The sequence below is a fragment of the Aythya ferina genome, assembly GCF_964211825.1.
Source record: "Aythya ferina genome assembly, chromosome: 1".
Classification (NCBI taxonomy): Eukaryota; Metazoa; Chordata; class Aves; order Anseriformes; family Anatidae; genus Aythya; species Aythya ferina.
In genome coordinates this window covers 8,212,061-8,239,018 of record NC_140296.1, presented here as the reverse complement: position 1 = coordinate 8,239,018, position 26,958 = coordinate 8,212,061, and the positions used below count along the sequence as shown (strand labels likewise).

The window sequence follows — 26,958 nt, the reverse complement described above, 5'->3', positions numbered from 1 at the left end:
CTCTTGTACTGTATTGAGAACAATTTTTGCATTAAAAATGACTGCAATTTATAGCTGGACTATAGCAGTATTCAGTGCAACTGAATTCTATTCTTCCATTGAAGCTAATTGTGAAACCTTCACAGGGGAGAAAGCTCCAAACCTATGCCTATAAACAACAGTTTACTTTTGAAATAAATCAAAATATTTATATGCTTATGTTTCACTATAAATTGATTCTGTTTAATAGAAATCAAGATGCCAAATAGTGTGTTTTCTTTGCTGTACTGTTCATTTCTCTTCAAGTATTTAGATATTGAGGACCATGCATGTACACTATAGAGTTAATGGAATGCTTAGGACATCAGTAATAAGATGGCAGGAAAAGGGAAAAAAAAACAACCCAGCATTTATATTAGACAGGACAGAATTTATTGACTGAAGTGTGTTATTTCATTTCATGCTCATTTTTCATTTTAAGAGGTATAAGCGTAAACCATCATCATTATCATTTAAAACTAGCCACAGCCAGGAAAGATGTCCAAAGGTCTGATTAAGGCTTTAATTGCACAACTACAGATGGTTTTTGTCTTGATGTTAGAGAAGTCTCTCAGTGCTGAAGAATAATATCATGAGAAGCATATGTCAGGGAAATAAACTACGACAAAGGGAGACCAGTGATAGATGACCAAGTGAATGCAAGACTGGCAGCCAAGACATATGGATCCAGTTCCCAGCTCCATCACTGTCTGAGTAAGTGGCCGTGAACAAGAACCCTCTGCGTGTCCATCCATCTGTAATGTCCATGAGACAATATCGAGTTAGCACAAGGGCGTTCACCATGTTCATATTCAAAAAAAAAAAAAAAAGACTGAAATTTGATGCATTGGACAAGCTGCAGTAACAGAGATTTTTAAGATGAGAGAGGATTGTTATCCCATTGCAGGGACCTGCTACTTTATGGTGTCATGGGATCATCTGTGGCTTTTTGTTAGTAACCTGGTATCTTGTATTTGCTAGAGGTGAGCAGGAGGGTTTTGGGGCTGCTGCACATGGAGCAGACTTGTGAATCCTTGTGGATTAAGCATCAAATATAAAATCGCTTGTAGATGGGAAAGGCTTGCATGATGTGGTGACTTCAAACCCCATGGTCTGACACAGTCAGACCCTGTGTATGCCATATAAACTGAGCCCATAACTTCTAACTGGGTTAAAGCACATGTATTTTACTATATAAGCATTACACTACAGATACTCTCTCTATGTATAGATATACATTATATTTAGCAGTGTGAAAAAGAAGAACAGGCCAAATGCTATAGCTCATGAAGATGATGTTGCCTTGCATATGGGGAACTCACCATAACTGTGGTTCGTCTGACTCCAGATTCTTCCATTGCACTTTCAGTTCTTCCTGTCTCTGTTTGTTGTACAGAAGGGTCCCAATCAAATTCATGGCCTCTGCTGCAGTAAGCTTTCTTGTGTTGTGATGAATTTAAATGAACAGTTGGCACGAATGGGTAACATATCTGCAAAATGTAATAAACCAGGAGACACACAGCTGCACAATGCCCAGAATTCTCAAGGTATGTGATTTGAAAAACACTACAATGGAAGTTTATAATTGCAGGTCAATTCATTTCCTGAGAGGAAAGATAATGCTGCAGGAGAATAGACACTATAAATAGACACTATAAGGTCCCTCTTTATATGGCAGGGATTCATTTCAAGTTTATTTCATTGGTGTTCTCTTAGATGCCAAACTGCTAAATGCAAGGCCACAGCACAAAGAGGTTTCGTAAATTACTGGAGGAATAAATTAGCTCTTATAACATGCTTTGAATCTTCAAGTGCATTCTGCAACAACCGGCAAATCCCCAAGTGTATATAGAATCCCATTCTACAAACCATTGTTTCCTTCCTGCTGCTGAAAAATAGCTTAAATAAAATCCTAAGAGTTCAATCTGGAATATAAGTGTGCATTTCATTGCTTTTATAGCTTTTTTGTAACATTCTTTCTTTTTTTTTTTTTTTTTTTTTTTTTTATCAAGAATTTAACCTTTGCTTTGATCAAATTTGCATTCATGAAAGGCTTGCATGTTATACAAAGTGCATTCATGTGCATCTGACAGTAAGCACTTTGCATCTGTGGATATAAAGAATCGCAATCAGATTCTTTATTTTGCAGTGCCAGGCAAATTTTGGAAACCCAGCATTTGTAATTGTTTCTCACTGAGATGCAAAAAAACGTTTGAAGGCTACTGTCAACCAATAGGAGGTAAAAATGAGAAACCCCTTGGCAAGGCAAAGCTCAGTGTTTGTACAGCAGTAGGGAGACAATTAATGGCTGCAGAGAAAATCTTATTTTTACTTTTAGAAATACACAATACTCCAAGAGGCAGAGAAGCCAGAATTTTAAAATGAAGAATATAAAAATGTATGTGAAAGAGTCTATACAGCAGCAACAGATAAAAGCACATACATGCGTATGTACATCATCTTTTCCTGTGTGGCAGTATATGTATGTGTACATGGCTAAATGCACACAAAATTCTGTGAGCTTGATTAAAAATAACCTTTCTAAAAACCCTGTCCTATATCCTCCATGGTCAACGGTGGGAGACCTTACATGAAGCCATTTCTGTAGCCCATTTAGAATTGAGATACTAAGGTACAGCCCTTTCTTCACATCCCATCTCATGCTTTTTTTATAGCTGGTTGTGGAAGGGGAGTGTGGGAATTCCCACCTTTGCCATTTGACCTACTGTGTAGCCCAGGACAAGTGATGTCTCCATTCTCCTGCCCACATTTGTCCCTCTTGCACAATAGACCATAAGCTTTTACTGAGGAGGTACTGTGCAAGGCCCCTGAGATATCTCCAGGCACTCTTCAAGTCAAGACAATAATTCTACCAATCCATGATCCAGAAAAGAAACCAGGCTTCAATTCTGACCGTTCACACGCAGCTTTATTGTTTTGACATGACTGTTGATCCAGCACTGATGGGAAGAAGAGAGATGTACAAAGTCCAGATTGACGTGGCAGCTGCATCCCAGGGATAAAATGAGCCCCCAGCCAGACGATGAACAAACTTCTTTGGGAGGTTTCTTAATTTCAGATTGCTGCTTTGGGAAGATGTTGTCTGACAACCTTCCAAACAAACTACGAAGCCTCTTTATCTTAATGTATTTTGGAACAGCATTAGGCAGGAAAAAATGATTTATTTCTGGGAAAACGATGTGAAATCCTTTCAGTCATAATCAGTTCATTATTCATTTAGCTCACTGTGTGCTATCTTACGGGCATTTTTAGCAGAAAAGGTGTTCTGCTAAAGAACACCTTTTTTTTTGTTCATACAAAAAGAAGCTGAGATTCACTAGTTTTGAGAAGGCACATTAAGGAACACCAAGAAACAGAATAAAATTCCTGTGGTGATCAGAAAATTGGAGCCCAACCTGATGAGGTGTCACAGTTACCTTCCCTCACTGAGATACAAATTCAGGAAATGACAGTTCCGTACACCATTCTGGAACAGACCAAAGCTATCAGACTAGCCAGCAGTCCCATGGTGTGGGAAAGACCTTCCAATGTTTTCTTTTCTTCTCTGACAGCTTCCTTGTTTTTTATCAAGCAAGCATGGACCATAAATTTATTTTTCAATATTGCTGTCTGCTTTCTGTGGTACTGTGGTGATGTTTGTGCTTTCACATCTTGTCTTTAATATGATTTTTATTTTTAAGGATTGGGAAACTTCAGGCAATATGGTCTGTAGATAAAGAAGCCATCAATGTACTGCACTCTTCCCAAACAGGGAGGTGTTATATCTTCACTATTTGCTACAGATAAATTTCAGCAATCAATTCTGCAAAAGACCCAGTAAAAGTTGTTTTTGTTTGGGTTGATCTAAACATTCTAATTTATTTCAGATGAAACTTGGGAACTTTTTTTTTTTAAATGCATTAGATGTAGTAAAATAAACTCAAAAGTCAATTCACACAGTAAAAGATTCTTATCAAATCTGTTCCGAGTAAATTACTTTCTTATACTTTTTTTTTTTTTTAATCAAAATCAATTAATTTGGATTTTAGCTCCTCTGAAAAACTGGAACACCTCTGAGGGAATGAAAACATTCTGTGCTAACACTTTCCTCAATAAAACAGCATTATTGTAAGAAAAAAAAAGTTGTTTTCTCTAGATAACATTCATATTTAGTATTTTATGCTTCCTCTATAGTATTTAGCATTTATAGCTTCCTGTGTTATATAAATGTATATATAAAATATATAAGATACATAATGTATACTGGATACATGTATACAAAACATAAATACAGTATAGTGTATATAGAGAGACTATATAGACAACAAGCAGATTGAAATGCTTAACTACCCATGCTCACACTTCAGGAAGAGGCAAAACATAAAAGTCCTTATTAATTACTTTCTAGTGACTAAGTGCAACTCCTCCAAGAAGCTATACGCTCTGTCCATACCATGCAGACAATCCTGCACATTGCCCAGGGACCACAGCATGAAAACAAGGTTCTGCAGCACCTACCTTGTCAGGGCCCCTGCAGCAAACTCCCTGTCTGCTGAAAAGTTCTAGCAGCATCTGGGTACATCCCTGGGAAGCTGGGAAAGGATAACTGTAAAAAGATTTTAAGTCTGCAGGCCCTGTTGCTATGGGTGTATGTAATAATAGGTAAAATCAGAAAGTCGCTCTGCCTCACTTGTGCCTCAGTTAGATAAAAAGATTTGTTTTTAGAAAGTAAGTTTCACTTTTTCATATAGTTTTTGATGCCTCTGCCAGTACAATGATGTCTGAGGGTTTCAAAAGTGCCTGTAACACACCCCAAACCGAAAAGAGGTTCTTGTGCCTCAAACAGGCTTGGGTGTCTCAACTCCAGAAACAAGACGAATGCTAAAAGAGAACAAGGTCACAGTGCCTTTGCGCTCTTCACATTATGGGTCTAGTTTTTTTCTTATTATTCACTTTGTTAAGTTTAATGGAGAAAATACAAATCCATAGGGAGAGACATCATTGTTTAGTTTGGCAAGGGCAAGCAATCCGTGACCCTCTCCGACAAGGTCTTCACGGCTCCAGACATCTTGCTGCAGCAGATGCCCCCAGCTCCACGACAGGCAGCACCTCCAGTTGTGGTACCTGAGAGTAATTTTAGAAAAATTAATGACTGGGAGATTAAGTACTTTATCCTTAGCAGCGAATGGTCACGTCTTTCCACGGGTTGTGGGGTGGGTTGGGTTGCGACCCAGGCTGGGCCTGAACCCCTCGCAGCCCAGGGGCACGAAGGCGCTCCCGGCTTTGGGACCAGAGCCGTGAGGGGCTGGGGGCTCCATCAGACCCCAAATCAGAGGAAAAGCGAAGCGGGGCCGAGCCAGCCCCGCTCCTCATGCAGCCGAGGGGCGGGCAGCCCCGCTCTCCCCGGCAGAGGCGGGGCCCAGGCGGGCACCCCCCGTTCCTCCTCCCGCCGGCGGCGGCCGAGCCTTCCCAGGTAGCCGGGGGAGGAGGCGACCGCCGCGGGGTCGAGCCGACATCTCCTTCCTGGGTTTCCTTTCGCTTCGCACCTGGGCCGGGCCGGGCTGGGTCGGGAGGCGGTGCCCGCCCCGTAGCCTCGCCCTGCCCGCCCCGGGCTCCGCCGGGTCCCCGCTGTCCCCGTGCCGCAGGTCGCCATGGTGCCGCTGTGCGGCGGCGGGGCCGGAGCCCGCCTGCTGCGGATGGCGGGGGCCGGCCGGAGGCTGCTTCTCCTCAGCGCCGCCCGGGGCAGCGGCAGCCAGGCTGGGGGAAGCCCCTATACCCACGGCAAGGCCCTGGCTGTCAAAAAGCGAGGCTACGACATCACCAGGAACCCCCACCTCAATAAGGTAGATGCTGTTTGCCTCCGCTCCGCTCCCCGGCCGGCCGGGTGCTGGTGGTGGTGGGGGGCGAGGTGGGGGCTGGAGGAAGGGTCTGGGGGTTGTGAGCTCGGGGGATGGCGGCTGGGGTGCAGAGGGGTAAAGGGCTTGGGCACAGCGGCTGGAAGTGGTTTCTGGGGTGGGTGGGTGGTGAGGAAGGTGCTTGGTTTCGGTGGCAGGTGCCTTGACCCAAAGGTGCTTCTGTCTTCGACCACCCATCCCCGAGGAGCTGCCCTGCGGGGAAATGCTGGATGGAGGTGCAGGGACCTCTCCCACTGAGTTCAACTCAACAGCGAACAGAGATGGCTTTGTAAGTGGTCGCTTTCTGGGTTGGCATTGATTTTGTCCTTCATAGCTGGTCACCCTGCTTCTCTTCACCTGCTGCTCCATCCAGCCGTGGTGGTGCTGGAAGAGCCCCGGTAGGTCAGAAGTGCCATCAGCCAGGACCAAAAGCTGCTCGTTTCCAACTCACGGTGAGCTAATGGAGCCGGAGAAAGCATGTCCTCTCCTAAAAATCTAATACCAACCTAGGATATTTTGATATACTTTCTGGTTAGTAGTGGAATTGATCATCTTCGTCTTAAGACAAGCGTATTTGGTTGTTCTGGTAAAGCTTCCCTTTCATTGCACATCCATAGCAGTAAATTTCAGAGGGAGACATCCTCAGAACTGCTGAACCTATACGTTGGGCTTTGTTTGTTCATATTTAATAAAAATAGAAGTTTTAGGAGAAGAGTGTTCAACAAAGTCTGTAAGCTGTATAAAATCAGATCCTATAACTTAGCCTCATACTACTTTTCTATCCTTTTCCATAGCTTGAGCCACCCAAAAAGTCTGGATGTGAATTTTGGAATTACAGAAATACATAATTCAGGAATGTTGGATTTCCAGTTTCTTGTGTTAATGTTGCTAGAAATAAATTCAAATAGGACAGGTATCTTAAAAATATGCACCTATTAAAAACGGTGTCGATAGTTGACAGGGCTGAGACTACTTATCCGCCTCCTGTGTCAATTTCTGGACTGTAGGCTGTTCAGATCACAACTTTATGTAGTATGGGACATGTCGAGCTCCTGTCTCCTAGTGCCATTGCAGCATTCATCGAGGTGCACCCCTAAGGACAGTGTCGCAGGATGTTATTGAATATTCAACAGCTTTGTAGGCAATCTGTTCTGAATCATGCAGCGAAAGTCTGTAAGACTGAAGAGAAGAGGAATTGTCAACTATCATCTTAATGCTGATGAATTACAATTGTTTATGTGGTTTAGAGAGTTTTTTCTTCAGCATCTGGCTTGTTCTCTTGGGTATTCAGTGATAGTTATGGGATAACATTGCTAATGTTTCTAGTAGCATTACATAGAACAACATGAACTGAAAAATTAATACTTTGACCTTTGCTCCATGTAGTGCAGTAATAATGCATAACTGGTTGAATCTATCACGTTTCTTAAACTGACTTAACTTCCACAAAAAAAGATTTGGAATGTCGCGTTTGGTGCTTTTCTGAAGGCTTTTTCCCCTATCAGTGAAAGAATTTCTCTTTAACTCAAATTTTCGCCCATGTGAAGAGAAGAAAACAAAACTGCTTCTGTTGGAGGTAAATTACATTCTAGTGTGCCATGCTTAATTGGCCATGAGAAATCTCCCAGCTGGTCTCCAGCCTGGATGTTTGCTGTTTATGTTACGTTCCTCTGTCAGTACAGGCCTTACAATCATCAGTATGTCATCCTGAGAACATCCACGTGAGGAAGAAAGGCTGACATCAGTGGTAAGAGATAAGGACTGCCAGTTTATGCACCTAGGTAACTAGTTGGTGGTAAACGTTCAGCCTGTTCCCAAAGCTGTGAACTGTTTTCAGTTTGTTCTTTACAGTTTGTTGCAGTAGCTAAGGGATTAACTGTGTTCAGCTGAAATGGGATATTTCAGGCAGCTCATATGTGGTCAAGGTGTGATTGATGGCCCTTCTTTCTGCCTTGCCACAGTACTGTAAATCAGAATTAGAGATCTTGATAGGTTTTCAGCTGTTGTAATCTCATCATATAGTACTTACTGTTTACACCTCTAGTAGCAGGGGGTCATTGCCATTTTTCTAAAGTGGCTCTTGCTTTTATCTAAGTTTTTATCTGATCGAAGGCTTCAGTGTGGGGCATAGTCCTCACATCTCTCCAAGAACCTCTGAAAAAGTTTTTTTTTGTTGTTCGTTTGTTTGTTTGTTTTTAAGTAAGGCATTGGGCAGCAAGTGCTTTATTGCTTTATTCAATGCACTGGCTATTTTATATCTTCTGGGTGAAGTTTAAAGACTCGGTCTAAAGCAGTGAAGTATGGGTTGGTTTATTGAATGAAGTTGACTGTGTCCCTCCAGCAGAATCACATACGGATTTTCAGTCTGAGGTTATTGATTCAAGTCTTTGCTTGATTACTAGGTCGGAACTGCTTTGTACAAGCCTTTCAAACTTAGAAGTCACTGCTGCCAGGTCCTGTCTAATACTCTCTCACTAAAAGCAAGCTGTCTTCTGAAATGCTCATCTGTTTTCCAAACCTGCATGAGATGAAAAAAAAAATGAAAAAGCTGGTGATGGACATAAGAAATATGCACTTGTTTCTTTTATTTGGTCATTGTTTACTCCATGGAGTTAGCTGGATTTTGTGATGTAAGGAGTGCCAGCACCATAGTAAGCATGGATTATGAATGAGTGGCCTCCAGTTCTTAAATTATTTGGCCAGTCTATGTATTGCATTGTGTATAAGAGCTTGCTTAACTATCACATTTTGGAGTAAATTTAGAGGAAAAACTGATTGGCAGCTAAGGCGAGACTGGGTTCCACCTCTGAGACTTGGCTCAATTATCAGTTATGTCTCTGACTTCCTGTGATGCTGGGGAAGTCACGAGCAAGGGAATCTTGTAGCTTAAATCCTCTGGCAGTAGGAAGAACTTTGAAGACAGAACTTCATCTATGTTGTGCATGAGCATTCTGCATGTTCCTGTACAATTCAAACACTGCTCTTCCTTGTGTTTTGAAGAGTTATAACCCCTGTCTGATCCAAGGACAGGACTCGGGAATTGTCAGTGTTCTTCTCAGAGGGTGTTTGTGGACCTAAAAGGCAATATAAGTTGTTCTCAGCTGATGAAAGAGTCACAGAAATAATAGAAGGAAGGGCTTGTCACGTGTTCTTATGAAGCACTTCATAAAGTAGTTCCTATTTTCCTGCCTTTGAATGTTGCAGAATTGGAAATCCTGAAAAAAAAAGATATCAGACAACCCCAGAGAGCTGGTGAGACCATTCTGTGGAGATCCAAGTGTAAACTGAGCTCCAAGAAGATTTATTGGAAGCTTGGACAAGTTTAAGGAAGTGCCCTGCTGACACGGCAGCAGCAGTACTGGGCTTGCTGAGAAATGAGCCTGTCCTCAGCCTTGTGAGAAGTTATTTCAACACTCGGATCCTGGAAGGAAAGATGAGGCACATCCTACCCATGGCTGTCTTTCTCCATGTTGCCTTGTGGTTGGTATGGTCATGGCCATGCTGTCTCCTCTCTCTGACACTGTCTGCTGTTCTTAGCATCTGTGTAGTTCTGTTCATCTTGGATGTGCTGTTCGTGACTCCCCACTTCTGCCAGGAGCTCTGTCACATCCACGTGCCCTCTCTGTGTTTTAACAAACACAGACTGAGCTGAGGTTTAAACTCACCAGCTGAACAATTCCCAGTTTGACTACAGACCTGTAGGGACTCAAAAAAATCTTACCTTGTCCAAAATCATCTATAATTTTGTTCATGACATCAGACTGCCACGGGTTCTGCACTGTTCGCTTGGAAGGTTGATGGCACTTCACGTGTTTTCCTAGAAGTCTTAGCTTTGGCGTAAGTCATGCCTCTTGGGAGAGCTGCCATAACAAGCAGATGCCAATCTAGAGGTCAGTTAGTTCTCAAAGTGGCGGGTTATTGCTGCATTTCAAGGGCTGAGATGTTTAACTGATAACACACTACATTTTTCTGCAAGCTGCAGTGCAAAGAGTGTGGGGCCTTCTGTATACATCTGGATAACAGCCTGTACTTCTTCGGTGCACATACACACTTGATTTCATGAAATGTGTGATAAAGAATTATCAAAACAAAAATACCAGTCTGCAAATGTAAGAGTGAAACTTGACAACTAACTGCTGTAGGTTTCTGCAGCAGCTTTGGGATTTACTGCTGCACACAGCATTACAATGCAGAAGGTTTGTTTGTCCTTCAGCTTTGTTGGGATCAGAATTAAGCTAATTGAGGGTTCTTTGAACACGGTGTCAGTGATCTGCCGATGCAGCTGAGACAAAATGATAGCCTTGCACATGGCTGTACCCAGCAACTATGGTGAAACCAGCCTAAAAGTAGCTGGATTAGTAGAGTGATTGCATTTAAACAAACTTAGTAATGAGCACGAGAGCAGTGCCTCTGAAACGGGAGTTGGCAAGATTAAATCGAGGCAGGATTCCACTTTTAAATGATTAAATCTCTGATGTAAGCTCACATGGTTGTTATATTCTTACAACTAGAGTTTCCTGTTGTCTGTCTGTGGGTCTCAATAGACATTTAACCTCTGGGGAGGGCACAGGGGTTTTCAGTGGCTGTGTGACTCCCAGCGCTTGTTAACTTAACATCTGTTTGTGTTTTACAGTGTAAGAGTGTGAGATGAGCAGAGTCTGGAGGCTGACCTCTTAGCTTGTCAGGAATCTATGGCTACTTAGAGGACACTGGATTTTTAATTAAAAAAAAAGCCCACTGAGGGTTCTTAAATACATTGAAACCACACCTGGCTGGGAGAGTCTCCAAATGGAAAATAAAGGAAGGATGGGAGTGCAGGGGAAAAGTGTCCGATTTGCCTGCACTATTTACTCCTGAGGTTTATGGGTGCTGCTGGAGACAGGATGCTCACACAGGTGAACCTGCTAGGTCTCTGGTGTCTAGGGACAGCAAAGAAGACACATTCTTGGCCAACCCCTACAGCACACAGGTTACCCCAAACCCAAGCTAAGCCCCAGCTGAGAAGCAGCTCTGTGGCAAACGCTGCTCCAACCCTGCTCTGCTCTGGAGCTGCAACAGGAGTGAGCTGGTGCAGACCACAGTGTACACCTTCAGTGGTGTCCCGGGCAGAGAGGCTGTTCTCATGTTTGCTCTTGCTCTTCAGTTCATCAGGTACACCTCCATTGACTTCAAGGGAAGTGGACTCTGAAGAGATGAGCTTTGCTCCTGTATTTTGGCATATGTGTTGCTCTGGAAATGTGACAGCTTAGATTTTTGGCCTTCATCCTGGTGTGAGGAGTTTCATTGGTTGGTTGTTGTTAATGTCAAGCAATTTTTCTTTGGAGCCTGAAGTATCTTTTGGCAATGACGTTTCATTTAAAGACAACTTGGCCTGGTCAGCAAATTACACCCAAACTAAATCTGTTGGTGGTGCTTTTGGTGTTGGCGGCAGCTTACAACAGTCCCTTTGCTTGCCCAGCTTGGAGTCCAGTCCCTTTCCCTGATCATTCCCAAACCAGGAGGCCATCTGCCTTCCTGTCCCGCTGCCTAATCCCTTGCCAAGAATCGCTGTCTGCTTTGGCAGCCCGGTAATAATTCGGGGGCAGAGTGGGAGGGCTTGGAAATGCCGAGGAAGGCTGCTGCTGCCAAGAGGGGTGCTCGTGCAGCCCCTGACCCTGTCTGTGTTGTAGCAACCCTGTAGCACCTCAAGGCTTGTTTTGCCTTCAGCACGTGTAAATGTCGTGAGGGGTCTTGGACATATCGGTCAGGCAGCTCTTATAGGTGCTGGGGTTATGCTCATAGCCACCATAAGGTATTAACAGAGAAAAAATGGGACTTGAACCAAAATACTTGTTTCTGTCTTCTGAGCAGTTTCTATCATAAAAATGCCTTTCAAATTGCCTTTAAGCTGTGGAATTTTATGAGTTTGGCAGCTGCCTATGTTGTTTTCCCTTTATCATATCCTTTCCCTAAGAGAAGCCTTAATCCTTACACCAGCCATGGCTTGGTGTAGGGGCAGAGCGGAGTTTGAACATAGTTCTTGTTTGATAGGGTGCACCAGGCTTTTTTGACACTTGAGTAAGAATTGCCTTGAAGCAACACAAGCTGTTTGATCAATACTATGAAAATCGATATTGTTGCAGTTACAAGGGATCCAGGGCTGAATGGTGCATGTTCAGCATTCCTGTTTATTGCATCTAGTGAAGTGTGTGGCAACCAACCAGTTGATTACTTTGGAAACCCTGTGGATATTGAAGGTAAGGCTGAGCGTATTATATGTGGGTCCTGTAAACATTTCACTCCGCTGACCTCAGCAGGCTTCAAACCTTGCCCCACGTAAATAGCAGGACATTATATGGCCTTGACGTTAGCAATTGGGTGCTGCAGTGCTACAGATGAGTTACTGGTGCTGGTCAGAACGGGTGGTGATCTGGCTAAAGCTGCTGAAAGGCAGTGCTAACTTGCAAGATGAAGCAAAGAACAAAATTTTGTAAGCTGGTTTTGTTTTGAGATGGATTTGTCATGCAGTTGGTCACTAACAGATGGGTCTCAGCAATTTTGTAGTGTTTCATGGCAGAGTTTGACCTGTGAGTGGTTATTTTTTATGTATTTGTTTATTTATTGTGGGTCTTAGATCTGGCTGAACAAAAAAAAATGCACCTAGGGCAAATTCAATTTGATTTGGTTTTGGATAAAAAGCCCATAAATGGAATTAATCTTTACCTTCTATAGCAGCCACCTCCAGGGGAACACTCAACCTGCTCTTACTGGCGTGAGCTCAGAGCTGAGAAAGGAAAGGTGGGGCCTTTAAAGAAGAAACAAACCAACCCAGCAATTTCACAAGATTGAGAGGTGGAAACTGGTCAGTGACTTCTGTGGTCTGATTGTAAACCTGGTGGTATGATAAACTGGGTGGCTGGGATTCAGGGGCTTGGGTCTCAGTCCACAAGGTCCCTTCTGCTAGGGAGAAATGTCCCCTAGCTGGTGGGACTTTGTGTTCTGTATACCTGAAAGTCCTTTACACTAATGCCAACTTTCTAACAGTTTTACTTTAGCAGGAGCAGCACATGGATTTCAATTCCTTTACTATAAAGTATTATACTGAGAGTGTTTGATATAAAAAGTGCTACTTTGCCCCAGTTTTACCACTTGAATTATACTGGTGATAGGTGAGTGTCAAAAATGGGTTTTGTTAGGCTTATGGTGGGCTTAGATATGCAAGCTCATTTTATAAAATTACTGGATGACCTCAGCTGGGTAGTTTGACCCTTAATCTTCTCTGTCTAATCACCATATTACACCTTGTTTCTGTTCTGTGCTTCATCTGCTGGCACAATCAAGCATAGTCTGCAGTTTATTTAAATCAGCAGAAATTCCATAGCTTTTATGTGGCATGTAAAAGGGCATAATGATTACAAATGGTACTGTATATTTTGAAACTTAGAGCACGATAAATGGAATTCACCGCAATAAAAAAGTATTTTTTTTCAGATTAAAGCACTTTAATATTCATCTTGCCATAGCCTATTTATCCCCTCGCACTTCCCTCCATAAATAATTCTTAGTTTTCATGGCAGCTGCAGAACCCTGAAGTTGATTAACCATTTTTTTTTTCCCTTTAGTAAAAAAATGTACTGGAACACGAGTCCACAGATGTGCCTTATGCTTACAGAGAAAGACTTGGGCTCCATAAACGTGAGTGAGAGCCCAGTTTGGTCTGACTGTGAGTGATGCCCTTCAGTCCGTGAGCTTGCAACAAGCAATTGGACTTATTGATACCTGTAGCTGCATGAGGAAGTTATGACTGCTTGTAGTATTTCGGCTTCTCTGTTATTTAGGGGTGTTTTGTTTTTTTTTCCTTGACTTCCTATTGATGATGCTGGTTTGCCTTCCTGAACCTCCCCACACGCACTCAGACTTGCCTGGCTGTTGCAAGTGCTGTGCAAACCTCTGCTTTTGGCAACTCTTCTCTGCTTTCAGGGTTTTACTTTGTCTTCAGTTCCAAGAGTGCCACTGCCAGCATATGCCCCGTGCAGACAGCATCCAGGCATTTTGAGCATCAAGCGAGTGGTGTGCAGGAGTACAGATTGTCCTGTTTTGTGTCGTTTTTGTTCATTTGGTTTTAATCAAGGGTGCAGGGAGCTAAGAGGCAAATGGTTATTTTAACTATCCCAGGGGTTCTGGATCCAGAGATCCAAAGGCAAAATCTAGGAGACAGGTCAGGTTGAAAAACAGAAGTGTTTGCTTTGTCTTTTGTTTTCCCTCTGGCTGCTACTTAATTTTCTGCCTTTTTCTCACAACCTTATCAGACCTGCTATCAAACATTGGGCAGCCCATTGTAGTTTTTACTCAAATAAATTATTTTGGGACTTAGCTTTAGAGCCATTGTGAGTGGGTCAGACGTGTCTTGATTCTTGGGGAAGAATAAACACTGTTCTGGAATTCTGTCCCTTTCAATAGAAGACCTAGCACAACAGCAAACTTCACTACTTCCAGCTCATAATGTGCTCCAGCAGAGATGATGAGCATGCTTTTAATTTTTAACCTCCTCTTTGAGGCCTGCTTGCTATCTGTCTCCCCAAACAACATGACATTTTGATAAATGGCATATATTGTCAGCCTAATACAATATCTTTCTTTTATTATTTTTTTTAAATGACAAAGCTTTTTATAGTTCTGCAGCTGCCAAACACAAAGCACAGACATAAACTTTGCAAACTAGGGTTCTGACAAAGAAAATAGCACCAACACAGACGTTTTCTGCATATCAAAATTTTCTGCTTCCCTTTCCCTTTGCAGCTCACAAGTTGCATGTATTAACTCTGTTCAGCCTCATAAAACATGTAGTTAGTTAGGCTTTACTGTGTTTCTCAACAGAGGAAGGAATTAGTTATTTTAAATCCAGCAGTGTTATGTTCTCCTGGACAGGACATCTTGAACTTTAACTCTTTGGCCTGGCTAATGGATTTGTCACTTCCCCATGTGGTTAAATTCATTGTGGAAACTATTAAACTCTGTTTAATCTTCATTTGCAGGGTTTGATGTTAAACCTATGGGTAATTTTAGCAAGGATTAGTTGCAAATGAGCGCATGTATTATATGTGCCAAGTCCTGTCATTTCTGGAAGTGTCCAGATTATTAGTTTCTGTTGTCAGGCTGATCTAAGCATGTAGGCAGGGCAGGGGCTGAAGGGAGAGATGATGTACTTTATAACTGGTTTATGTGGGGGAGAAAAAGGTAAAACCTGGGATTTTCATGTTCACAGCCTTTCTTCTAGGAACTCAATTTTTTCTTATCCCCAACTACATCAGTTGGTCCAATTTAAAAAACAAGCAAGCAAAAACCACCTAAACTTCCCCAGTGAACACTTTCTAGAAAGGTAGACATTTTCTACCTTTCAGGTAATTAGATGAGTTAATCTTGCCATTTTTTCCATAGCTAATTGCTGGCATAAAACAACCTCTTCTGTAAATCAGATCCCCAGATCACAGTTACTGGAGGGACCAAGGATATTCTCTTCCCTTATGTTATATGAGGGTTTATAAATATAAATGTAGTCTAAAAAGGTATCATTGGTACATTGGTTTAGATTTGTTTGTTTGTTTGTTTGTTTTAAACAGATATTCTTTCAATGCAAAAAGACATACCACAGCTGAGAGGGTGAACAATTTGACTAGTGTGATGTGCACAAAGGCACAAAGGCTGAATTCCTGCAGAGACTCCTGTAGGGAAGAGAAAAGAGCTGTACAACAGTTGTAGGATCATAAAAACCACTCATCCTTCTCCCAGAATTGTTTAGGTGGTTTCTGGGTGAGAGATGGAGTTTGTGCAAGGGGACCTGAAAATGTGTGAAGTGAGCAGGACGTTGAAAAGAAGAATTGAAAAGTCATCTCTCTTCTCCCAGTGCCAGGCAGAGGGCTTGGCAGGCTGGGTGATGGTGCCAGAAAGCGATGATTAAATCCAACCATGTGCTCCAGGTAGTTGCATCCACAGAAAATTTCTCAAGCATAAGTTAATGTTGATCCCAATGCAGATGGCTTGCATTCTGCAGTATCTGCTACTTTATACTCACTAGGGAATTTGCTTACATTGGCGTCTTATAAGCTTCTCAAGTACACCATGTTCAAACATAAATTCAGTTGCTCAAAGAATAATAAAAGTTGTTGTATTTTTTTTCCCCCTTAAGTTTGGAGGATTTTCAGTGCACATACCACTGGGACTTGTTTCTCATTTCACACATGCAATAGATTCCTCTTAGGCTTGGTAGATTGCCTAGGCTGGGATGTGCAGCAGTATTTATTAGAAGGAGACATGTGTGACATGCCTTTCACTTCATGTGCTGATGCCAGCAGCTTTTACTGGCTTATGTCTGGGGAAAAAAATGCCTGCTGCAGCACAGAGGTATCCCTGAACACTGCTGTTTGGTTTTTAAAAGGCAACATAGGCTTAAGCCATTGGGAGAATTTCCACTGATTTCAGTCAACTTTTCACTGAGCCTTGCTTAAATTTAGGACCAACCAACTGCACCTTTCAAGATGCGACACTGTTTAATCACAGAAGGATAAGATTAAAGATAGCGTAGTGTGAAATTTTACCATATTGCTCTGTTAAGAGATAGTAACTAAAATGGAAACAAAAATTTATGCATACTAATTGCTTAAGTCAAAATCTGAAAGAAAAAAAATAGAATTTGCCAATATAATCAATTTCTGTTGATACAGAATCACTGAAGGCTTCAGCCGATTCCATAGTTAACATGTCCCAAAAAATTAAAAGTACTTTGTGGTGCTCCTTATCTTGGCCTCATCTGTCCAAGCTGCATCTTCCTTCTGAGCTTTGGGACAACCAACTTAAAGTGTTACTTTTCCAATGCCAAAATCTGTCCTCTGGCACGCAGGCAAGAGCTGGACTGAATGAAAGATGTGCACTACATGAGATCCTGTGGAGAGCTTGAGGCTGCCTTGCACAGCTCTTGTAGCTGCTTCATAAAACGCACAAAAGTGCCTTTGAATTATGACCTTGCAAGTGGTCACTGGTCAGGGGTAACTGGGATTATGAAACCCGAATAAATGCATGACTGGCACTGAAACTGGGCCGCACTCCCTAAAGGCAAGTAGGTGTTTTGGGTGTAGCATGTTATATCTTCAAATAGAGCTAACTAAATCATTTGTCATATAAATAGAAAAGAAGTGATGCAAAGGTGCTGGAAAACAGCAGCAAGACTCTGTCTGCTGCTGGAAAATACCTCTGGCATTGGGCACTTATTAAGAGCTAATTGCATTTTAAAGATAAGCTTTAATGGATTTGGCAGTGGGAGCGCAACTGTAATCAGATCTTGTTGTTTTGTACAAGTGCCTTTCAGGTTTCTGTGCAAGGTCAAATGTCCTATTGACTGGCAGCTGAACTGCTTTGCTTGTAGGAATGTAACTGAGATTTGGTGGAGCTGCAAAATGAGTTTCCCACTGCAGCCAAATACACAAGTATACGAGAATCCAGCAGTTTCACTTCCTGCAAAGCTGAAAACCCCCGTAGCATTTATTAGGATTTCCAGCAGGGAAAAAGGGATATTAATGTTGTTTGACTTACAGAATCATAATATTTGCACTGCAATTTGTAACGCAGGGCAAAAAGTTTTCAATTAGTGTTTCCTGAGGAACAGCAAATTCAGTGAAGTGGATGCTTTTAGCTTTTTATTTTTTGTCAGAGAATAAATAAAGTGGTTCACAGGACCTTAAGTGTTCTGCAGTGCTGGAGCAGGGAAGAGCAGTGAATGGGGTTACAGATAGGAAGCAATGAACAGCTGAAACCTTCCTCAGTGCTTTCGTTTGGCATCGTCATTATTTAATCTCTGAACTGTGGCACTGGATCAAGTGTGCTTGGGGCAGGCACAAACTTCAGTCTTGTTGATAAAATAGTCACTTGGTCACTTCAGTGCTGGTTTTGATTTGCCTAGCATTAAAAAATTGCACTGAAGGTCTGGGCTGCTTGCAGTGAACCCTGCTACGGGGCCCAAGCCAGATCTGCTTCAAGTCCTGGGAGCCTCTTCCCTTTCAGGTTCTTAGCAATTTCAATATTTTTAGTAATTTCAGACTATGGGAAATCCTTTATGGCTTTGAAAGCAAAGATTAAAACTTAATTTTGAGGTAGCACAAGCTTTTCCTATCCAAGACGGTCTGAAGAGCCATGTATGTGTGAGCTTCCAGAGTTGTGGTGTGCATGCAGCAGTGGGATCATCGGGACGAGTGGTACTAGGGAGATGGGTACTCTTCAGGGCATGTTCTGGGTGAGGTGCCTCACACTCCTGTCCCTTGAGTAAGAAGAACCTGAGGTGATCAGTTCGCCACAGACACCTGCACTGTGGGTATCCTGAGGTAGCCGAGATGAATTCATCCTGTGAACATGCACATATTGGATGCAGTAATGGAGCTTTGTGCCAGAGCTGCTACTCTGTCGCTGATATCTGAGGTACCCTGGCAAATAATTTCACCTCTATGCTTCAGTGCACCTGAGCATTGCTACGCAGACCTGCTTTGCGTGGCTGTATGTGGAAGGCCGGCTTCATCCGCCTGTTTGCAGGACCTTGTGGGCAACAGGATACCCAAGGACAAAGAAATGGTGCAACAGAATGAGCAGTTGGTCTGTTTGAACCGGTGTCATTGGGTTGCCTGTTTTGGTCCTGGCCTTACTCAAAAGAGATGGAGAGAGGGACAGAGAGGGAAGAGCAAAACAGGGAACAGAAGGGGAAGTACGGGAGCTCTCTACTTTGGGAGGAGGAGGCTTGCGTAGGGATTATGTGGCAAGGTTTTGGTAGCAGGGATGCTGCAGGGGTGGTCTCTGTGAGGAATCCAGAAGCTGCCCCATGTTATTATCTAATAACAGCCAGTAAGATATGGCCTGGAGGTGGCTGCAGCCTGTGGAGAGCCCCCACAGGAGCAGGCCCCAGGCCAGAGCTGCAGCCCATGGAGAGGAGCCCATGCAGGAGCAGGGGGTCTGGGGGGAGCTGCCACCCATGGGGGACCTGTGCTGGAGCAGTTTGCTCCTGGGGGATGGACCCTGTGGTACAGAGATATGTGGGAGCAGTTCCTGAAGAGCTGCAGCCTGTGGGCAGTCCCCGCAGGCTCAGTTTGGGAAGGACGGCATCCCGTGGGAGGGACCCCACATGGAGCAGGGGCAGAGAGGGACCATGAAGGAGCGGTGGAGACAAAGCGTCAGGGACTGACTGCAGCTCCCATTCCCCATTCTCCCGTGCCACACAGGGGAAGGAGGTAGAAGAGGGTGGATGGAGGAAGGTGGTTTTAATTTGCTTTTAGTTCTCACTGTTTCAGTCTGTTATCAGTAGACAATATTAATATTGTTAAGGGTTGCTATTTCTACGCAGAGCTTGAGTATGCTGAACACCCTGGCTGCTGGTAAATGTGCAGAAGATACTGCGTCTTCACAGTTGCTATTACCAGTGCCCGTTATTTCCAGAGGTTTGGCTCGGTGGATGGAAAATGTTTAATCTGAGCTGTTTGTAAGACTGAGCTAGCTATTGTCCAAGGTTACCACAAAAGCCTCTCTCAATTGGCGTGCTCTAAAATCCCGAAAGCCTGTTGCAGCTCTGCTTCCTGTCAAGTATAAATATGTTTGATACTGTTTATAGACAAATTATTGCTGTTAAAACTTGTCTTGAAGCTGTTGTTTACATGTACATATTTGAAGTGCTTAACTTGTATGGGTTTTGTGTGTACTGCCCTATCGAATGTTTGCCAAAGTCTCCACATTTTTCAACCTTCTGCAGATTGAGAATTTGGTGTCGGTTTCAGGTAAAAGAAAATCTGTGGTTTAGTTTGATGTTAAATGATCACTTGTGTCGGTTGCCACCGCTGTGTTTGATTGCACTGATTTCACACTGTCCCGAAGGACTTATTTTGCCATAGCAAACATTTGATAGCTCACGACTGTATTGCAGTGGTTGGGTAACTGTAGGGGACAGGGTGGAGGATCAGGGAACCAACCTGGGCCCTGTGTGGGTCTTGAATGCAGCAAGGATGTTTTCTGAAGCTAAGGGTTACAAATCTGACACTGTCTCAGATTTGGGGATGAGTAGCACAAATTGCACCTTCTAGAACCTTTGTCTTCTCCACGCTTGAAATGTAGGATATAAAGGGATGTGTACTCCCATATAATTGTCACCCCCTTGACATGTGATGGGTACTGATGCACCTTTCATAAATTGGCTACGTACGTCCACTCCTGTGGTCTCCAAGCCCCAGGTTCTTCATCAGCAGCAGTTTGGTTTGTACTAGAGCAAACTCTTAATAAATTCTTTCTCTTATTTTTTTCCTACTTCTTACTGTTGCTTCAGAGCTTTGGAGCTTAAGACCCAGAGTCACTCAGGCTCCATCCATGATCAGTAGCAGTTTTTTCTGTACGATAACTTTCTTATTTTAGTACACTCGTGTTAAAAGTTTGTGGCTGAGAATAATGTTTAAATCTCTCTTCTTTCATTTATGCAGGCTGCATATCGAGAGCTTTATCACAGTGACTGAGAGGAATGGACAGGACTCTGGATCCTTAGTGCAAACCAGCGCTCCAAAAGGGCTGAAAAAACTGAGACTGTTCTGTAGAAAAGCTATTCCTCCTTTTTCGTATAGTCTTTTCCTTGGGCAACTGAGCTTCTTAGGCTGAACCTTATTTGAAGATTGTCACCAGTTAGTGACACCATCTCGATGCAGACATTAGTACGTAACAGTGTACCTGGCTTCACATTCAGAGTGGATTGAAAGTATCTCCTAATTGCATGCCATTAAATTCTCAGTGCTGTGTGCATGCTATGGTAAGGGATACTGTGCAAGCACAAAAGGGAGGGAATCAGACACCTTTCCGGGATACTTTTAACTTTCTGATAGATATATAATTTAAAGTTTAAAGGTATCACCTGCAAAACAATAGGTAAAATATTCTGTATACCAAAAGCTTACGTTCTTCTATCAAGAGTTTGTGGTTATTTCCAAGGTTCTTATGTTTGCATGCACGATTTCCCTGAGATAAATACGAAGTACCTCCATGGTGAGAGCAATGTGCCAGATAATGTGCTGGCTTTACTGTGCCCTTGTATGGTTCTGCAGCACAGTTAGAATGCTTCTGGGCAGTGCATTCACAGAGGTCTGATATGTTCAGATCATGAGAATAACTTGCATCTGGGAATTTTGGAGCTGATCAACATGCGCTCTATGGCCACGTACCTGGGATTTCCAGGCATCATTGCTTTGGTACATATGTTTTGTACCTATTTGGTACATATTGTTTGTACATATGCAGAGGTGCAGATCATCTTATGGATGCATTGGATTTACTGTCCACTTGCACGTTAACTCGTTAACTCTGTGGATAAGACTGTAGCTCTGAGACAGCTTCTGGACTTTCAGAAATCTTGGGGTAAAGATTTTTTCTCCCAATCAAAGATCTATGTGGAAATGATGAGTATGCCTTGAGATACTGGTATGTGAGAGAGTAGATACGAAATTCCATTCTTCAGAGAGGAGATCTATATAAGTGTTGGATAATTCACAAATAGTAGATGAAGGAACAACATACAACAAGTTGTAAAGATACTTATTTATTGCTCCACAAATTAAGAAATATCTTCATTATCAAGAATGAACCACTTAAACTTAGAATTTTCTGCAACTTGAGCATGAAGTGGAAACAAAGCGCTTTTTCACTCCAGTGAGACTGTGGTTAGATGTATCATCCTTGGTTGCAGTTGCCAGATTGTGGTAAAACGTAGGAACTACTAAATTTGACCATCAAGATGTGTGTGTGGGGAAATGAAATTAATGTGAAGAAGTACTCGTGGTTAATTTATTTTTTCCTCATTCTTGGAGGCCTTCAGTACATGACATGACTTTCAAGCTATGTGTCATTCAGCTTCTACTTTTCCTTAATGAGATTCATTGAGGCATTGACGTTCGTGTTATTGGAGTCCTAACACATTTGCTGCATTAAATGTTGCCAATTTTGAGCTCTGTTGCAATTGTTATCAAATAATTATCAAAGGCAGTCTGTGAATCAGTCTGGTATATTTACGAGAAAGGATAGAGGAGTCAGGGGCATCATGTTGGAGCCATATGTTTCTACAGTCACATTTAGTTTTGGAGCACTTTTCTGTGGGAAATGCATTTATTCTTACTTAAGTGGGGAACTGCGTTCAACTTAATCAAGGTAACGTGGGGTGTTTGTGGCAGACCAAGTAAGTGAGCACAAGTCTCTCAAAATCAATTCCTTAACCACGCAGCCAGCATACCTGTTTGCTCAGCTCCCTTGTCAGAGCACCTTTCATCTACCAGTGATGATCTCAGCCCCAGCATGTTAGAAGCACAGGTGATGTGTCAACTGGTATGTCCCATCCCTGCCACCAAACTGGCATTTTATAAAATGTAAAGCATTTTGTGAAATATTTCCCAGAAATTATGTGCAAAGAAAGCAAGCCCTGGTAAGCAGCTGTTTTAGGAAGATTTTTTTAATTCTGTTTACCAGAATTTGCTTCATTTTTTTTCCTGTTAATATGCTTAATTAATCACTTAAAATTTCTGTCAGTATACTGTGACAGTTCAAAATCTGTACACTGTGTGTATTACAGGCACCAACACCTGTAAACTTGGAGTAATTACCTTATCTACATAATAAAAGTAATAAGGTGGAAAAAAAATAAGGTGAGTATTTAGAGCTAGTGGGACAGAGACCTGGGTGTGATGTGTGGTCTGCCTCTTGCTGCTGCTTGAGCATCTTACTGGGCAGCCTACAGCCAGTGATTTCTTAGAAATCAATAGATTATTGGCGTGATTTGCCTCTCATTTTATTTAATGACACCTTCCAGCAAATGTCTAGGACCAGATCCAAAGCAAATTGAATTTGATGGGAAACAAATGAGTAATTGCAGCCCTTTGCAGTAAAGTATTCAGAGTTGTTGTCTTGTTGGCTTCATGCTGTTTAAGAAAGTGCGTTGCTGAAATGGAGCATATATTTTTGATTTAGTATCCCACTGCTGTAAGACTCTATACTTGAGTGTCTTCTGGCCAAAGTCTGTCTGAGGAGTGGCGCTACGGGAGCACAGCTGGGCTGGGAACAAAGGACGACGCACTTCTGCTCTGCATTCAGAGGGGAGAGAAGAAAAATAAACAATAACATCTCTATGTCAATGAGTCCCAGACAGAAGAAAACAACTGCAAAGGCAAACTAAATTTATAGAACGAGGTTCAGACAGCCTATAATGTGTTCAGTTGGAGTTTGCTTTATTAAATAAAAACAAGTAATACTGTACAAAGTGACAGTCACTTCAGGTATTAAAACTTCTGAGTGCTATAAATTTACTCTCAGCTTTGCACTGTTGAACTGACGTGAATTTCTTTTAATTGATTCACTTTTTTCTTCTAATTCAGAAGAGTAATGGATGAAAGAAATGAGGAAAGTTAGGCCCGAAGCAGTAAGACAGATCCTTATTTTAATATTGGTCTTATCCTGCATTCTCATGCTAGCACAGGAGTTTGAGCTGTCCTTCTCATGCACCATGAAGTAACTGAGCAGTTTGACTAAGGTAGGACTGATGAAAAAGACACATGCAGGGTGTTTGGAGATGGGGTCTGCTCCTAAGCCATGGAGCACAAACCTTTCTTCCTCCATAGAAGCGCAATTACCCACAAATAGTTAGATGTTAAATTCTTGTTCATCTAGTCTTGGCACAAAAGTTAGTATTTTGATACATTTGCCCTTCTGGTTCACTATTACCTTGTCCCAGTTCCCTTGGTTTGGGAAGCTGGGGGAACCAAGCAAAAGTAGAAATAAGAAAGAACATAGTGCGGATTGCTTGTGAAACATGACACAAGGAACTAAAGCCATGGCAAACTTTCTCTCTTTTCTTGATAGCAGGCCGTTCACAACCAAGAAGGATGTGTATTGCTTGAAAAGAAAGCTGAGATAAGCAACATTGTGTAAATGTTTGGGGTTTTTGTTCCTGTAGGACCGTAGATGCTTACAGTCAGGAAGTGGGGCATAGGAAGTGATGGCATGTTCAGGATGACACACAGTGCTCACAAATTCTTCTGAGATCTGGTGGGAAAATTCAGTGGTGGAGAGATTTACAAATGATACGAACATGGATGACCTGGTCTGTGTAAAAATACTCAAAGGCATGGATTTTCAGTGAGGGAAAAAAAAAAAACAAAACAACAAAAAACAGAATGTTTGCTTCATGCTGAGTCTTAGTAATGCTGTTCCAAGAAAAACGTGGTTTAGAATTTGGTGGTTTTTGGAAAAAAGTAATTTTTCATGTCTTTAAGTTATTCAAGTAACATTGAGCTTTGCAGAGCTGCTTTCTTCTGGTGGGGCAAGTGGGGGAACCTGGAGAAGCATCAGGGCAACGTTTATGTTTTAATATAATTTGGATACTCATCAAAGTACGACTTTGTGCAAAATTTGTCTGAAACCGCTTTTTTTTTTTTTTCCATAAGCAAGCACATGGTTGTGCCTAGACCATGTTTTTTTGGCAGAATCTGGCCTCTTTATTTTGCATAGTCCTAATTCACCCCTGCTGTTCTCTGAAATTAAAACCTTCTGATCCTCTTGCAGGAAGAGGCATTGCTACTGCCATCTGCAAAGCATCAGCGTCTTCTACATCACGCTAAAATCACTCTGACCTCTTAGCATTGATGACTTTTAAAGAATATTCAAGGGCATATCCTTATCTTCCATTAAACAGTGAGGTTAAGAGATTGAGTATGTCTTGTCATATTAGCAAATCATTCAGTGGGCACCAGTTTATGGTGTTTCTTATCACCTATTAAGCCACATTCCTGTTCTTTTATCCTGCTGTTGGAAATGTCTGCTTTGTATACTTTGTATTAACCCATTATTTTGTACTTTTCTATATTTTACAATTAAAAACATCTCTGCGAAGCAATACTAGCTTTCAAATGCTGACTTGAGTACGTTCCAAATGTATTTGCACAAGCCATCTTTTGTAGAGCTCTCCTTCTATGAATGGTGAATGTAGATCTTGGATGGAAATGCTTGGGTAAGTCACAGCTTCAAGGTTGAATATACCTTCTGTGGGTAGTCTGTCACACTTCTGGGAGAAGTCTGAAACATTTCATGTTATTATTGTGATCTTATTTTGAATAAGATACACTGAGATACATGTCAGAAAGGCATTTGAAGGTAACAGTAGGAATGACTGTTTTTTTACTGTCAGGTGTACAAAATAAGAAGATGGGAAGTAAAAATCTCTGTCTTAACGTAAAATGAAGAGTGATACCAAAAGCAGTTTGTTGCAGTGCCTTTAACTGTACTGTGCTTGAGCTGACTTGGAGCACTTCTAGGTCCTGGTTCTGTCTGTTTATTCTGGTAAGCTGCCCAACTTCAGATTATTTGTGAAATTCAAAGATCCTCAAGCAGACTGTACCTGGGACCTTTCCCAAGTCATAGCAGCCTGGTCACTCTGGGAATGTTCCCTAGATGGCTTTGAGGGGTAAACAGGATGGACAGTCAGTAAAACAAGCCTTGAACGTGGCTTTATAGCAGCACTTAGAAAACTTTGTAGAAGTAGGTGATATTTCTGTTCTGAAGTCTTATATACTTTTTTTTTTTTTTCAGTGAGTTTACTGCTATACATCTTTGAATAAAAGTAAGCCTCTCAGATTGTGGAAAAGCAAAACTGATGCTGTACAGGAGGGAAGGGATTGAAGGAAAAGTGCCACCAAAACCTCATCCCTAGATATGGGGAAAGCGGACTTCAGGCTGCTCAGGGAACTAGTCAGTAAGATCCCCTGGGAAACTGCTCTTGAAGGCCTCGATGTCCACCAGTGCTGGTCACTCTTTAAGCGATGCCTCCTAGAAGCACAAGATCAGGCAATTCCAAAATATCGCAAGTCAGGCAGGCGGGGCAGGAGGCCGGTGTGGCTGACCAGGAACGTTCTAATGGAGATTAGGCGGAAACAGAGAGTGTTTCGCTACTGGAAGGAGGGCCAGGCGTCATGGAAAGAATACAGGGATGCTGTTCGTGTTTGTAGGGAGAAAGTTCGAGTGGCCAAAGCACAGCTAGAGTTGAAGCTGGCTGTGTCTGTGAGAGAAAATAAAAAGGGTTTTTTTAGATATGTAAATGGAAAAAGGAGAACTAAAGAAAACATAGGGCCGCTCCTTGATAGGGAAGGTCTCCTCACAGACGATGACGTAGGCAAAGCAGAGACGCTTAACGCCTTCTTTGCCTCTGTCTTCAATGCCGATGATGGGCTTCGGGACCCAGGGTGCCCTGAGCTGGAGGACCGGGACGGTGGGGATGACAAACTCCCAACTGACCCTGAACGTGTGCGGGATTTGCTACTCCACCTGGATCCCTACAAGTCCATGGGTCCGGATGGGATTCATCCCCGGGTGCTGAAAGAGCTGGCGGATGTCATCGCGGAACCTCTCTCAATTATTTTTCAACGATCCTGGGAATTTGGAGAGGTCCCGGTAGACTGGAAGCTGGCAAATGTTGTGCCAATTTTCAAGAAGGGTCAGAAAGAAGACCCTAGCAATTACAGGCCTGTCAGTCTCACGTCAGTGCCTGGTAAAATCATGGAGAAGTTGGTTCTCGGACTTATTGAGGCGCACCTGGGGGACAAAGCAGTCATTGGTCCCAGCCAGCATGGGTTTGTGAAGGGTAGGTCCTGCCTAACTAACCTGATTTCCTTTTATGATAAGATCACCCGTATGGTGGACCAAGGGAAACCAGCTGATGTGATTTTTTTGGACTTCAGCAAGGCTTTTGACACGGTTTCCCATAGGATCCTACTGGACAAAATGTCCACCATACAGCTAACTAAAAACATCATACGATGGGTGAGCAATTGGCTAACGGGCAGGGCCCAAAGGGTTATGGTAAATGGAGCTGCGTCAGGCTGGCGGGCGGTCACCAGTGGGGTCCCTCAAGGCTCCATTTTAGGGCCGGTACTTTTCAATATTTTTATAAACGATCTGGATGTAGGAATAAAGGGTATTTTGAGCAAGTTTGCTGATGACACCAAACTTGGAGGAGTTGTGGACTCAA

At 42.6% G+C, this 26,958-nt stretch overlaps 1 protein-coding gene and 2 long non-coding RNA genes across 3 annotated transcripts in view; 2 read left to right on the top strand and 1 right to left on the bottom strand.

The window, feature by feature from the left end:
• Positions 1-431: 431 nt before the first annotated feature.
• Positions 432-5,337, bottom strand: LOC311432938. Its single transcript, XR_014690440.1, has 3 exons — positions 4,537-5,337; positions 1,341-1,508; positions 432-773 (listed from the first exon to the last, which is right to left on the bottom strand). It is a non-coding gene; the product is annotated as an uncharacterized lncRNA (long non-coding RNA).
• Positions 5,338-5,526: 189 nt separating this feature from the next.
• The window catches only part of ME3 (malic enzyme 3), a 128,790-nt gene continuing 107,358 nt past the window's right edge, over positions 5,527-26,958 (top strand). Inside the window, exon 1 of the mRNA XM_084511502.1 lies at positions 5,527-5,861. Within this exon, the coding sequence (XP_084367628.1) occupies positions 5,670-5,861 (192 nt within the window). The 5' untranslated portion in view covers positions 5,527-5,669. The remainder of the gene's footprint in view (positions 5,862-26,958) is intronic.
• LOC311432940 lies at positions 21,180-24,132 on the top strand. Its single transcript, XR_014690441.1, has 2 exons — positions 21,180-22,271; positions 22,911-24,132. It is a non-coding gene; the product is annotated as an uncharacterized lncRNA (long non-coding RNA).